The sequence below is a fragment of the Eumetopias jubatus genome, unplaced genomic scaffold (genome assembly GCF_037043125.1).
Source record: "Eumetopias jubatus isolate StellerSeaLion01/CBP00866 unplaced genomic scaffold, mEumJub1_p1.0 scaffold_4, whole genome shotgun sequence".
Lineage (NCBI taxonomy): Eukaryota > Metazoa > Chordata > Mammalia > Carnivora > Otariidae > Eumetopias > Eumetopias jubatus.
The window spans coordinates 10,639,055-10,654,103 of record NW_028274810.1 but is presented as its reverse complement, the minus strand read 5'-3'; the positions used below and the strand labels follow the sequence as shown (position 1 = coordinate 10,654,103).

Sequence of the window (15,049 nt, the reverse complement as noted above, 5' to 3'; positions counted from 1 at the left end):
TTTTATAATGAGTTGTAATTGTATAATTTTGATTTTTAATCATGAGGAAATCTCTAAAACCATTTAAGAAACAGCTATTTGTAGTTATACTGCTGACTACCTTATGCTAATTACAAAATACTTATGAAAAGCCCTACTTGACAGGTTGCTATATATGTGAAAAATAAACCTTTGTATTTCCTAATAAGTAGATTCATTACTGAGTAAAATTAACTATTACTCTTAAAATGTTTTTATTAGAAATTATGTATTTGTATTAACACCAGCCAGAATTTACATTTTGTAGGGCACTGAGAGCTCTTTCACTCAAACTTCAAGCTTTTGATTTGCCAGGGGGAAAAGTTAACATAAATTTATCCTGGTATCTGAGATGTGAACAACTTTATAAACAACTTTAAAGGAACATAAGGTAGATAGACACCATGTCATACTTTAATGGGCCATTTAATGACTTTTATCATTTTTACTGAAAACTGGCCATGGCAGCGGACATATCATGTAGGGGTACCTGCTTCCTGAGTGGAACTGTGGGACACACAGTGGCACTTAGGGCATATACTTCAAGCCAAATGGCTGGACTTAAGTTTTACTTACTGTTGGGAAACAAAAAAAAAAATGCCTACAGTGGGGGTGGAAGTATTTTTCAAATTCTAAGCAGGACTTCGAATAGAAATTTGAGTTTCTTAAATGACATATACCTAATCATTAAAGATCATGACTATAGGCCAAGTCCTTTCAGTATTAGTGGGATCAGATGCTTTCAGGATATCTTAGTGAGGTTTTATTGTTTTAACTGGAGTTACTTCTTTATGGCAGTACAAAAGAAATTTTATATCACACAAAAGCACTAACAAACTCTTTTTAATACTGTGTCTCTCCTCTGCAGTATGGTGCTTAGTGCTACTGGAAAATATGGACAGGTTTAGGATTCATTATTTCAGTTATTTTTGGGCAAACCTAAATGGATAGTATAACATGAAGTAATTTGTGAATTTGGCATGTGACTAAACTGAGATAGGCAAGTGAATTGATGAGTGAGCCTAGCTGACGGCTCAGCATTTGAATCTCAACACTGCTTTGTTGCCTACACAGCACAACAAATGTGGTAACTCTCATTAGGTGATAAAACTTTGCTTCCTCATGAAAAATGGATCTAAAAAGAAAGCGAACTATCAGTACTAGTAATGAAAGACATCCAAGTAAGTGATGGTTCTTAACTATAAAATAGAAGTTATATATAAATTAAATAGAATGTAGTACCTAAAAACTATGATGTGAATAAACCCATTATATGCTCTTCAACTGAGTAAACCATCCAAGTTGAAGTTTTCCAAGGAGGACAATATTGAAAAATTGACTACTAATATCTAATAGAGTAACAGCTACTTTCAGCATTTGAATTAAGAATACATGTGTATGTGTACACACACAGGACAAATTTCTCAGGATTCTTTGAACAACATGATGACCCTACTGTTACTTATTTTCAAGTATGTTTCTTGGGGACTAACAGTAGGTTCTCTCAAATTAAGAGTAAAGACACCAGGTCATAAAGTGCCAACTCTTAGCACCAGAGAGACTTAAAACTTCAAAGGAGGTGAATGACAGTACAAATCAGAGAATCTGCCAATCTAGTTGTGTGGAATTGTATTACTTTTCTCAAATGGAAAAAAAAAATCTAGGTTTATGCCAAATAGATTTAAAAAGCTAATCTCTTAAAAATTTTTTAGAATTGTAATTTATAATCCTATATAAAATAAAATTGCTGGCTTATAATAAAAGGATCTAAGTTTGAGAGATGTGAAGAAACAAAAAGGAACCGATAACAGTTTATATAAATTGAGGTCCCAGAACTGAAAATTAAAAGTAGTCTCTTAGAGAAAGGAATGGTGAAACTCAGTATTTTCACGAACATACCCAAAAACCGTTTGTGGACAGCCAATTTGACTGCGAATTCTAAACTGCCACCTGATACCTTTAATCAACACTAAATCAAGTCTGGGGCAAGACACTAGATGGACAATACTCGAAAGATAATAACTTCCTTCCTTGATAAACAATCTCCAGCTGTCATTCAGAAGCTGAGTTATTTGATGGCTTGGGAAGCAGTGTCCATTGAGTTTTCCTTCCTGACCTGAAGAGACTCACTGCTGATGGACAGTAATTCTCGAAGTTCCTTATTTTCAAGCTGGAAAAAAAAAAAAGGTTTGTTTATTTCAGATATTTTGACTGTTAAACTGCATCAGGATACACTGTTTTGGGCCAGGAACAGAAAGCGTATTATTTTAATTTTAAACATTTTATGGAAACAAAGTAACTGAGAATTTCCTAAAACATGAATTATTAATCATTTAACATACATTTTCTGAGTAATTTCTACATGCCCTGTTTTAGGACAACAAAGAAAAAAACAAAGCCTCTCTCCACCTGAGGAATTCACTGCTTGTCATACTTTTTGTGGTTCCCACAAGTTGTACCACTGTTTCTTCTACCTTTTAAATTCCTAATAATATTTTGACTCTGCTCAGTCTTCTCTCCTGGATGTTTTGGAGAAAGGAAAAAAAGGGGAAGAAACTACTCACCGGGGAAGTCAGGTACCACTGGGTGTCTTACATATATCATCTCAAAACAACCTGTAGGGCAGATACTGTTGCCCACATCCATGCTCTCTTTAAGATAAGGTCACTGTAGCTCACAAAAGTCCAAAAACTTATCCAAACTCAGAGAACTTGGATGTGGTATTGCTGGGGTTTCAATCCGATGCTTGTGTTCTTTCCACTTAACAATATAAATAAAATTTGTCCCATATTTCCTTAGGGCTCTTTCCATATCTAAGTAAATCAGGGATAGTGTAGACAAGGTCATTCTATCATTTTAACCAGCTCCGAATTCCTACTTGGGACCCTGTCACTCCCTTTGATTTCCAGGTAGGGCAGCTTGCACTCTTCATCCTTATTCTCTCTGCAGGAAATTCTGGTAAACCATAGCATCCTCAGGCTTCACCCAGAGTCTGGGTCATTAAATTGTCTACCACATAAAGTGCTTCCCTTAATACTGTGCATCTCTCCTAGCATGTATAAACCATTTCATGTAAGTAGTAGTCTTATTCCTTTCACTAGACTCTGAGCAGGGATATCCTATCTTTTTCTTTATGTTACTTCTCAAAGGGCCCACCATGATAGCATCTGGTAATAAGCAACATTCAAACCATCTATTGTAATGCGTTTTCTTAATAATTTTATAGGCATACTAATACCCCTATGCCTTTTTTTTTGGTGAATTATTGCTATTACAGTTAAAACATTACATGAAAATAACTTCTAAAGAATCAAAACTATAAGGTTTATAAAATAAACGGCAGACCCTTGGCTTTGTTCCCCAAAGGCAACCACTTTTATAAAATACTTTTTTTTTTTAAGATTTTTTAATTTATTCATTTGAGACACAGAGATAGAGAGAGAAAGCATGAGCAGGGGGAGAGGCAGAGGGAGAGGGAGAAGCAGGGTCCCCGCTGAGTGAGGAGCCGGATGTGGGGCTCAATCCCAGGACCCTGGATTGTGACCCGAGCCAAAGGCAGACGCTTAACCATCTGAGCCACCCAGGCGCCCCCACTTTTAATACTTTTATCTATTTCTTTTGGTACTTACTTCCATAATTAATAAAGAAATAATAATTATTAATATGCCTGTTGTATTTTTTTTTTTTAAGATTTTATTTATTTATTTGACAGAGAGAGAGAGAGAGAGAGAGGGAACACAAGCAGGGGGAGTGGGAGAGGGAGAAGCAGGCTTCCCACAGAGCAGGGAGCCTGATGCGGGGCTCGATCCCAGGACACTGGGATCATGACCTGAGCCGAAGGCAGCCGCTTAATGACTGAGCCACCCAGGTGCCCCGTGTTCTGCTATTTCTTGATCATCGATTTTAGGTATTACCTATTTGACTTCCTTTTATGACAGGAGGGATTTTATTTATTTAAAATTTTAAAAATTTTTTTATTTTTATTTATTTATTTATTTTTTAATTTATTTGACAGAGAGAGAGACAGCGAGAGAGGGAACACAAGCTGGGGGAATGGGAGAGGGAGAAGCAGGCCTCCCTCTGAGCAGGGAGCCCGATGTGGAGCTCAATTCCAGGACTCTGGGATCATGACCCGAGCCGAAGGCAGACGCTCAACGACTGAGCCACCCGGATGCCCCCCAATTTTTTTTATTTTTTAAAGATTTACTTGTCAGAAAGCGGGGGGGGGGGGGAGAGCACGCACACAGCAGGGGGAGCGGCAGGCAGAGGGAGAGGGAGAAGCAGGCTCCCCGTGGAGCAGGGAGCCGATGCGGGGCTCTTATCCCAGGACCCCAGGATCACGACCTGAGCCAAAGGCAGATGCTCAACCAACTGAGCCACCCAGGCGTCCCCAGAGGAGGGATTTTAGCTCACATGTAATTTGTCTCTTCCACTCTCTCTACCCTCTTGATATGATAATATCTCAATTTCTAGCCAATACATAGTTGGCATTTTTACTGTTTGCTGCTGATTACATTTACCTTCCTGAAAAGGGTATGGAGAAGTTGTTTTCTTTTAAGATTTATTTTTTGAGAGAGAGAGAGAATAGGAGGAGGGGCAGAGGAAGAGGGAGAGGATCTCAAGCAGACAGAAGCTGAGGGTGGAGACCAACACGGGGCTCAATCTCACATCCCTGGGATCATGACCTGAGCTGAAATCAAGAGTCACATGCTCAACCGACTGAGACACCCAGACACCCCTGGAGGAGGAATTTTAATTTTAAATCATGAACACACAGAAAACATTAATAACACTGCCTAGGATAGTGATGGCATACCTTCCAGACTCTGAGAAAACTCCCTGAATATTGTGAGCTTACAATGGCAACAATCTTACCTCTAATTGGGCTAGTTTTTCCTGAATTTTACAAAATTGGTCATCATCCATCTGAACTGCTTTCCTCATCACTTCTCCCATTTCACATATTCTGTCAATCTGACTCTCAATTTCCTGTGAAGATATTAAGAAAAAAAGGTGAAAAAGTTATCTTTTCTGCAGATACGAAGTTCATGAGAACATGTGCATTATGTTCATTTAATCTAAGCTACAGAAGTTACATAGGAGTTTCACTGTAATCTGAGTCCTTAGAGGCAAAGCCATAATAAAGTCATTTGTGGTATTCACAATTTGTTTTCAAGATTGATTCTAGTCTAACCACCCACTGAATACTTTTATTGGCAGGAAGCCTACCACATTCCAAGGTACCTTATTCTATCTTTGGATATATCTCTTCCCAAGTTTTTCATATGAGCTAAACTGTATTAAGGTTTAAGTTTTTTCCTCCAGATTACAGAAAATAGTTTATTTTTCTCTTCTAGATGAGAGCTATTTATTTATTTACTTTGAGAGCTAGTCACATATTTAAAATATTCCTGTTCCCTAAGACTTTTGTTAACTCTGTAAAATGCTTTCAAAGGAATCTAAGATGAAACTTATCTTTCATAAATTTCATGGAACAGATAGTGAGATGCCAATCTATCAATCCAGGTTTAAATGATATAGTACATATGAATGTACAATGACACCTGTGAAGCACTCTACAAACTTAAGCACAATTACTGGTTCTCCCAAATTAAAACATAAGCAACCAAAGTGTAGAAACCATGCCATGTATTTTTTAAAAACCATACTTCTCTCCAACAACATAGTATGATGCTATGTAGTTCAGTTTAACAAAGGTTTACTGACTGCCTGCTATGTGCCAGGTACTGTGTTAGGGATAAGAGAAGAACCCATGCTCCTTACAATCAAGGAGCTTATATTTTAGTGAAAGTACAGTAACAACCAAGTATTTACTGAGCACCTTCAGCACTACCTTGCCTTATGTTTGCATAAGCATCCATTCATCTTGAAAAGAGATCTTGGGGCAGGCGGGAGTGGGGAACCTTAGTCCCACTGAAAGAAAAAAGCTCCTGAGCAGCCCCTTACCCCCTTCTTTCTATTCATATCCTTACAAAGCTACAGCAAAATCCATAGCGAATGTGGATTTTTTCCTTTCATAAACATGAAAGGAAAACAAGCTTACTTCAAAAACAAGCAATCAATTTTAAACAATTCAAGATTTTAATCCCGTTCAAGATTTTAATCCCGTTCATTCAGAATTTATTCATCAAAGTTTCTTACTGCAGAGTGAGACTGGTGAGCTTTCAGGACTGGTTCAGCATCCACGGCCTTTTTAGCAACCATTAATTGTAACATCTGCTTCCGGTACTTGCTCATGATGAGTTCCAAAGCATCCTGGTGTTCCTCCAAGGAAACCCATAGCTCTATCAAAAAAATAAAATCGCTTGGCAGTGACGTCTGAGAGCTCCCAAAGCCAAAACTCTTTTAACATTGTAATTTTATGACACTCCATGAGATATTGTGAATGCAAAGTTATAACCAGTGTTTAAGTCTACAAAACTCAACAGTTAAGGTCTACAAGAAAAATAACTTTCTAGGCAGAGGCAGCATAGTCTGGTAGAAACAACATGGGATGTAGAATCAGAAGACATGGATTTCTTCAGTGAGTTACTAGCTTACTACTACTCTTATGCAAATCATTACCCTCTCCGAGCCTATTTCTTAACTGCATTGTAATATTAAGTACCTACGGCTTATCTACATCAAAATGAAGATATGAGAATACAATGGAATGATACATGTGAAAGCTGTCAACTGATACACAAATAACTTCATACTGCTACCATTAATAATGTCCTCATGAAGCCTAAGAATATATACCCTGAGGCTAAAATTCAGTTCTTCCACCTTGCACAAGAACATTTAAAAAACCTCTTCAATCTTAACGTGTTTATTTCAATTAATGTTTAAACATAAAAAATTCAAGCCCTTGAGTATATTAACACTCTTGTTGTGCAAATATACATATGGGGATACATAAATAAGCCATGCAATAATTCAACTCTATGAAGCACCCTTTTGATAAGCTGCCTACAGATACAAAATCAGTCAGATGACCTTAAAAAGGGTAATGTAACAAACTTTATTGTTACTGGGCCATCACAGAATAACTCTTTTAAAAGTAGTAATCTGGGGGGGAAAAAAAGTAGTAATCTGGAGATACATACAGGATGTGAATAGTTAGTTTGGCACGAACTTTTGAAATATTACTGGATATGAGAAAATCATAACTACACCAAAAGGCCTGACTAACCTCTGTTTTCCTGCTGCAAGTCTCTAATCTGTGTATTCTCTTGGGACAGCAGAATGTGAGGTTTGAATTTGGACATGTCCTTTATATCGGATGCATCTTCTTGATACTGGACAAACAGAGACAGACTAAGCGCGCCGTTAACAGGGGAACAGCAGCGGATGCAACCGAAGGAGGAGGAATCGGGGCTCCAGGGCAGCATTCTCAACCGCGACCCCGCAGAACGCTCTCACCGCCACCCTCTGAGACTAGGCATAAACTTAAAGCCGAGTTCCCACCTTCCTTCGCCCTCCACCCCTCGGGTGCACAGATCCTGCGAGCACGGCCCCCTACCCTCTGCCCGACCTGGTCCGGAAGCGCCGTCCCCGCCTCCCGCATAGCGGCCACTCGCCGGTGCAGCGCGGCGGACTGATCCACTAGCGACTCTGCGGCCGCGTCGTGCTCCCGCAGCCGTTCCAGCAACGTCTTGGCGTCTGTCAGGATCTTCTCGATGGTGCAGCTCATAATGGCCCAGGACCACAGCCCCAGCCCTGCTCACCTACCCGAATCTTCCCTGAACCTGCCTCAGCGTTACAAACGTCACTTCCGGTACGTTTAAAAGGCGCTTCGGCAACCTCCATTTGCGCTTGCGCAGTGGCGGCCCAGTCCGCGGGTGACCTCCTTGAGCTAGCGGCCTCTGGGCAGCCTCACCCTGCGCGGAGCCCCAGGCCTGGCCCTTCCCCGCCCTTGGTTTCTGGCTCCCAGGGCCTGAGCGGTCAAGCTGGTTTGCGGCTGGGCGGACCGAGTTTCTTGGTCCCTACGCGTTTTGATTGATGTGGGTTGTTACTAAGTAATCAGTTTTTTAATTTTTTTGGTGATTAGTCTCTTTTTTATTTTTTAAATATTTATTTGAGAGAGAGAGGGAGCATGAGCAGGGGGAGCAGCAGAGGGAGAGGGAGAAGCAAGCCCTCCGCTGAGCAGGAAGCCCACTGTGGGGCTTGATCCCAGGACCCTGAGATCATGACCTGAGCCAAAGGCAGACGCTTAACCCACTGAGCCACCCGGGTGCCCCGGTGCATAGTCTCTTTTTTAAAATTAATTTTAAAAATTGTGGTAAAATACAATAAATGTACCATCTTAACCATATTAAAATGTACACTCCAGTAGTATTAAGTGCTTTCCCTTTGTTGTGCAACCAATCACCACATCCATCTCCAGAACTCTTTTCATCTTGCAAAATGGAAACTCTGTGCCCATTAAATATTAACTCCTTGTTCCACTGCAGTACTCCCAGGCACTGGCAACTGCTATTGTAGTTTCTGTCTTTATGAATTTAACTACTTTAGGTACCTTATGTACAGTGAGTGGAATCATTGCAAATTGTACTTGTTTTGTGACTAGATGATTTCACATAACATGTCCTCAAGTTTTATTCATGCACATCAGAATTTCCTTCCTGTTTAAGGCTGAATTATATTTTATCTTATGCATGTGCCATATTTTGTTTATTCATTCATCCACTGAGGGACACTTGGGTTGCTTCCTGCTTTTGGCTATTATGAATAATATTGCTATGAATAAGGGTGTTGTTTATCTGTTTGAGTCCCGGCTTTCAATTCTTTTAGCTCTGTACCCAGAAGTGGAATTGCTGGGTCACAGAGTAATTCTACTTTAGATTTTTTGAGGAAAGATCACACTGTTTTCCAGAGTGGCTGCACAATTTTCCATTTTTAGCAACATTGCATAAGGGTCCCAATTTCTCCACACCCTTGCCCACGCTTGGTGTTTTCCGTTTTTGTTGTGATTGCTGTTAGCCATCTTAATGGGTGTGAGATGCAGTAACTATTATTTTCTGCTTGCCTATTTTTTCTTTTTTAATTCAATTAATAAATTACAAATAAATTAACCAGGGGGCGCCTGGGTGGCTCAGTTGGTTAAGCAACTGCCTTCGGCTCAGGTCATGATCCTGGAGTCCCGGGATCGAGTCCCACATCGGGCTCCCTGCTCAGCAGGGAGTCTGCTTCTCCCTCTGACCCTCTTCCCTCTCGTGCTCTCTATCTCTCATTCTCTCTTTCTCAAATAAATAAATAAAATCTTTAAAAATTAATTAATTAATTAATTAACCAGGATGGCGATGACTTTTGTACTTTTTGTTATATTGGTTTACAAGAGTTTACTTTGTCAAGCTTGTATGTCAAACTTTGTTGTTTTTCATTCATTACCTTAATAAATATTTTTGGAGAGTCTGCTTTGTTTCAGGCACTGTTTAGTGTCTAGAATACAGCAGAGAATGACACAGGGTCTCTGCCCTTCGGGCTTAGTCTAATGGGAGAAAGAGTTCATACTCTTATAAATAATTGAAGGTAATGACAAGATTAAGAGCCTGGTAAAAGGGGCAAGAGCCTCAGAACCGTAGTGAGAGGTTAGAGAAACAGCAGGGAAAGCACCATGCTTTTCACTTTTGTATTCCCAATAGCTGGCACAATGGACATGATCAATAATTGTTTGTCAAGAGGGAGATGGGGAACAAGTTCAACAAAAATAACAAATTAGGACTACTGACCAAAAGGAAAAAGATTAACACAGAGCCACAGATATAAAGAGGTTTCATTCATTCATTAAAACAAAACAAAACACCTCCTTAAATGATCTCTTTCCCTTATTTGTCTTTGACTTCCTTTCAGGGATGACGGTTCTCAAATCTATCTCTGTAGCCCCAATCTCTCTCATGAGCCTAGAATATATATTTTTGGTTGCTTATAGGGCATTTCCAGAGGCACAACGAGGTCAGAACCTGATCCCATTATTTTTTTTAAACCTGCTCCTCCCTCTGTTTCAGTAAAGAGCACATTCATAGCCATTTGCCCAAAACAGAATCCTAAGAGTTGTCCTTTATTTTTCCTAGTTATTCTTCACACCTAATTAGTTATCAAAGCAATATATGTCCTTTATATCTTTAGGACATATTTCCTTCTTTGTATTCTCACGGCTACTGGGTAGGTTAGGCCATCATCCTTTCTCATCCAGATGAAGCGACAGTCTCCCAACTGGTCTTCTCCCTACGTCAAGTCACCTTCTTCTCTAATAGCTCTTCCTCAAGGACACCACAAGCCCTGCTGCCCTTTCAATGGTGGTAATTATTCTTCTATGCCCCACCCACATTCAGCTGAGAACTAGACTGGTTATTCTAATTCCCCAATGACACTGCCAAGTAATTATTCATACCTGCTTGTGTAAAACCTCCACTTTAAGTTTGTATCATCCAGCTGAAGAATCTTCTATTCCTCCTTATTGCTATCAATTACTGACCTTCTATCTTGGGTATTCTACTTTACTCCTAGATTTGAGGAACTGGCTTACAGTCTTTTTGATTACTTCATGCTTTGCCTGCATTCATGTCTATGTGGACAATTTAGCTAAGGGTCTTCCTTGGCCTCCTCATTTCTAGAGACATTGAATTTGTTTTGGTCATCCCTTGATCATTTGGTCATACCCTTGATCTTTCACCAAGAATTGTTTCTCATCAGAAGTTTTAAGCTTTCGGGGCACCTGGGTGGCTCAGTCAGTTAAGCGTCTGCCTTCGGCTCTGGTTGTGATCTCAGGGTCCTGGGATGGAGCCCCGCATCGGGCTCCCTGCTCGGCGGGAAGCCTGGTTCTCCCTCTCCCACTCCCCCTGCTTGTGTTCCCTCTCTCGCTGTGTCTCTCTCTGTCAAATAAATAAATAAAATCTTAAAAGAAAAAGAAGTTTTAAGCTTTCATATCTAATTGTTTGACTATAACCTTTCTTTCAATCTATCTAGGTCTCTTTGACCTCATCTACCTCTTCTATTTTTGAATATGTCCATATTCTCTCTGCTTATCAGATTATTTTTTTGTGGTCTAATTTTCTTTCCCTGACCAGACAGGGCTCTTATAATAGGCGCTCTGGACAGACCATAGTCTCTCTCTTACACCTAATTTCTGTGCACTTTTTTTTTAAAGATTTTATTTATTTATTTGCGCGCACGCACGCGAGAGAAAGGGCACACACATGCAAGCAGGGCAGGGGGTAGGGAGTAGCAGAGGGAGAGGGACAAGTAGACTGCATGCTGAGCATGGAGCCCAAGGTGGGGGGAGGCTCGATCCCACTACCCTGAGATCATGACCAGAGGCTAAATCAAGTGTCAGACACTTAACTGACAGAGCCACCCAGGTGCTCCTGTACACTTTTTAAAAAAGCCAAATGCCAGCAGGACACTCCAACCCTTGACCAATCCTATGATTCTAGTAGTGATTAAAAGGGGATACAGAAATAAGGGAGGGTTTTTGTTTCTGTTTTTGCTTTTATTTTTATGAACAAGTCTTGAGCATGTTTATAGCCTTCATATGGGAAGGGTCTAATAGAGGAAGAGTTACAAGAGAGTAGGGGGACATTTGAGGGAGGAAGAGCCAGGAGAAGAAGGAACATAGTAGCTATTTCATAGATCTTTGCAGAAGTTGTTGTCACCACAGTCAGAGTCACCACTGCTGCCAAACCACCTCAACCTACCATGCCAAGACCTTGGAGAAGACCTTCAAGTGGTGCTGTACCTTCGAACAAAGAATAAAAGATGCCGGAGTTACTCAAGAGCAACATCCTACCAAAACCCCAGTGATAAGAGAACCATTCAAGGGGCGGGGGGGAAAGGAACTATATAGGGTGAGAAGCAGTTTCCTATCCTGGATAAAACTGAGTTCCTTGCACCTGATCACATCAACATGAGTGAACTCATCAAAATAATTGGAAGGCTCTTACAGTTCAACACCAATCAAGCCTTCTTCCTGGTAGTGAATGGACACAGCATGTTGAGCATATCCATGCCAATTTCTGAAGTGTGCAAAAGTGAGAAGCATGAAATGGTTTCCTGTATATGGTGTATGCCTGTCAGGAGACATTTGGAATGAAATTGTTGGTGTAAGATTAGAAAAATGTGTCTGTTCTATTTTGCTCCTTTGTCCACCATAGGGTAAGTTTTGAGCTCTCATACCTATTTTTTCCTGTTGCTGCTAACTAATGGCTTTCTAAGACTTGGTCTTGAAAAACCACAGACCTTCATAATTATGGTAAAAGAAATCTCAGTAAGATAAGGAAAAATGTTTAGTCTTCTAGAAAGTCAGAAAAGCAGATACTAGTTTGTATCATAAAACTCCTCGTAAATGTTAATTCTAATTAAGAGACACCCTGACTTCAGAGATTGTTGCTGTGGCCTGTGAAAATAACCTTTAACATCTAAAAAGTCTGTAATTCTGATTGATTGTCTTACTTAATAATTTATTGCCCTGGTATTAATATTTAAACTGACATCCCTATTTCCTAAAAGGTTTAAATATGCTTTGTAGTAGGTTGAATTGTGTCTCTCCAAAAGATATGTCCAAGCCTTAACTCCCTGTACCTGTGAATGTGACCTTACCTGGAAACGGATCTTTGTATTTGTAATTAAGAAAAGAATCTCAAGATGAGATCATCCTAGATTAGAATGAATCCTAAATCCAAAGACAGTTGCCCTTAGAAGTAACAGAAAAGGGGGTGCCTGGCTGGCTTAGTTGGTAGAGTGTGTGACTCTTGATCTTGGGGTTGTGGGCTCAAGCCCCACTTTGGGTGTAGAGATTACTTTAAAAATAAAATCTTTTTTAAAAAGGTGACAGAAAAAAAGACACACAGGAGAGAATGTCATGCAATGGAAGCAGAAATTGGAGTGGTTTTTACAAGTGTTTACAAGCCAAGGATTGCCTACAGCCACCAGAAACTAGGAGAGAGGCATAGAATGGATTCCCTCAAAGCCTCCAAAGGGTATCAACCCTGCTGACACCTTGATTTCAGACTTCTGGCTTCCACAACTGTGAGAGAATAAATTTCTGTTGTTTTAAGCTACCCAGTGGTGATTTGTTATGATAGCCCTAGGAAACTGATATACACACATTGTTGTTGGTTTTTTTCTTAATGAAATGAGAACATCATGGGCACTGCCCTCTTGTCCTTCATGCATGGAGATTAAAAACAAAGAAATAAAAGCTATGACTGGTATCTTTCTTAAGTAAACAGAAAGTCTATTCTCATTCAAATTAATGAGGGAGTCCAAGAAACAGGCATTTGGGGTATTATCAAAATGTTGGGGGAACAGCAAGATGGATGGTCCTAGTTATGAAACCCAAACTACCTCTTGTTGGATTAGACTCTGGATTCTGAAGCTGCTTGCCTGGCAGAGTGGGAGGACTGGGGGATGCAACCCCAAAGTCCTATTAACAATGGTGGAGTCAGTGTGGGACCAAAGGGTGGGTAACTGTACTTTTATTTTAATGGAATTGGCTATTTGTTTTTTTAAAACATTAATGTCATCATCTAATGTGCTCCAAATCTTTCACAAGTATGCTGATCAATTTTGATCAATATGTAAAACCATATGTGGTGGAGTGCAAATTTACTTTTATTTACACAGATGTGTACAGAAACTGTAGCTTATTTTCTATAATCTGCAATTTCTTGTGAACCCCTTATCCACCTTATTAGGTGAAATGGAAAAAAATAATTCTAGCTTTTAGTTGAGTCTGATAAGTTTAGTCTAATTAAATAATTGAACAATTTCTTTAGTAAATCAGATTCTTATGTGTGATTCAGTTTTTCAGATTTGGCCCCTGAATTTTGATAGTAGAAATGGCCCTTAACAAAAGGCCCATATTCTAGATTCCTGATTGATGGAGTCATCTCCCCTGTTTTTTAAAGAGTTATCTCCAGAGATATCTTAACAACTTACCAGTGGCCTTCAGACTTGTTATGACTCCAATAATCATGGCAGATTCCTTTGTGTATGTTCATACGTCCATTGCCAATCACCTAAAGACCAATTTGCCAAACAGATTATATCAACGAAATTCTGGAAGAAAATTTCCACGACCATATCTCCTCTAGATAACATTGCTGGCCCACCTACCTCACCAGTGCAGAATTTGCAAACAATACTTTAATATAGTCTTTTACTAAAACCGACAATTCTATGCAATGAGGGCTCTCCTGCAATTTCCTACACCATTGAACCACAACCCTACAGGACATCTACATTATACAAACCAGAGGTGCTAAGTGTGCACAACCGACAGTGGCCCACAGGAGGGGCATTCTAGTGGAATTCCCTGTCTAATTCTCTTCTTGTTATGCTTGTATAACCTGTTCTTATCAAAATCTGGAAGATGACTTTTTGGGTCCATTCAAAGCCACAGAGGTAACCAACTCCACTGAATTCTACCCTTCATTATGCTAGTCTATGATATTTTCCCCTATTAGCGTTCTGTGCTGTGCCTCAGGAGGCCTGTCCTGCCCCCCCCTTCTCCTGACATGGGAAGCCAAAGTTTACAGTAGAAGATAATACTGGTTTTATGGAACCATAAACATCTCTAACACCTGGTCCACTGGAAGGGATTAGACCCAGAAGAACTGCCATTGGAACCAAACTCCCACTTCAACAAGATAATAGCAATACTGATGTTTAAAAAGTGCTTACTATGTGTCAGTCACTGTTCTAAGGACTTTATATTAATTAACTTATTTATCCTCATGATTATCCTATGTGTTAGATTCTTTTATTTCCTCCAAGTGATGCCTTATGCATTAGAGAACTTTAGTATTATCTGTCAAGCTCAAAATTTTCTTTTCTGATATTCACTATACACCCTAAATCAGGTTTTTTTTTATTATACAAGCCCATAATTTCTTATTCAAAACCTTGGGCCCCATGTGTTCTGAGATTCAGAAAATTTAAGATTTTAGGAAGGCACTAATCTCTGGGTATTGTACATTATATAACACCCCTGGCAGGATCTGGGGAAGTACTCATAATTAAACACAGA

At 39.7% G+C, this 15,049-nt stretch overlaps 1 protein-coding gene and 1 pseudogene across 2 annotated transcripts; one reads left to right on the top strand and one right to left on the bottom strand.

Annotated features, from left to right (window-relative positions):
* Positions 1–209: 209 nt before the first annotated feature.
* On the bottom strand, positions 210–7,768 carry SIKE1 (suppressor of IKBKE 1). 2 transcript variants are annotated; one of them, XM_028102064.2, is made up of 5 exons: positions 7,544–7,768; positions 7,214–7,319; positions 6,181–6,323; positions 4,894–5,007; positions 210–2,188 (listed from the first exon to the last, which is right to left on the bottom strand). In XM_028102064.2, exons 1-5 carry the CDS (start codon positions 7,712–7,714, stop codon positions 2,087–2,089), a joined length of 636 nt encoding a protein of 211 aa, XP_027957865.1. In that variant the 5' UTR covers positions 7,715–7,768; the 3' UTR covers positions 210–2,086. The 2 variants fall into 2 exon arrangements, with proteins under 2 accessions (XP_027957865.1, XP_027957866.1); XM_028102065.2 differs by having other exon boundaries at positions 7,556–7,768.
* On the top strand, positions 7,716–12,126 carry LOC114208111 (microtubule-associated protein 1 light chain 3 beta pseudogene; annotated as a pseudogene).
* The last annotated feature ends 2,923 nt before the right edge of the window (positions 12,127–15,049 follow it).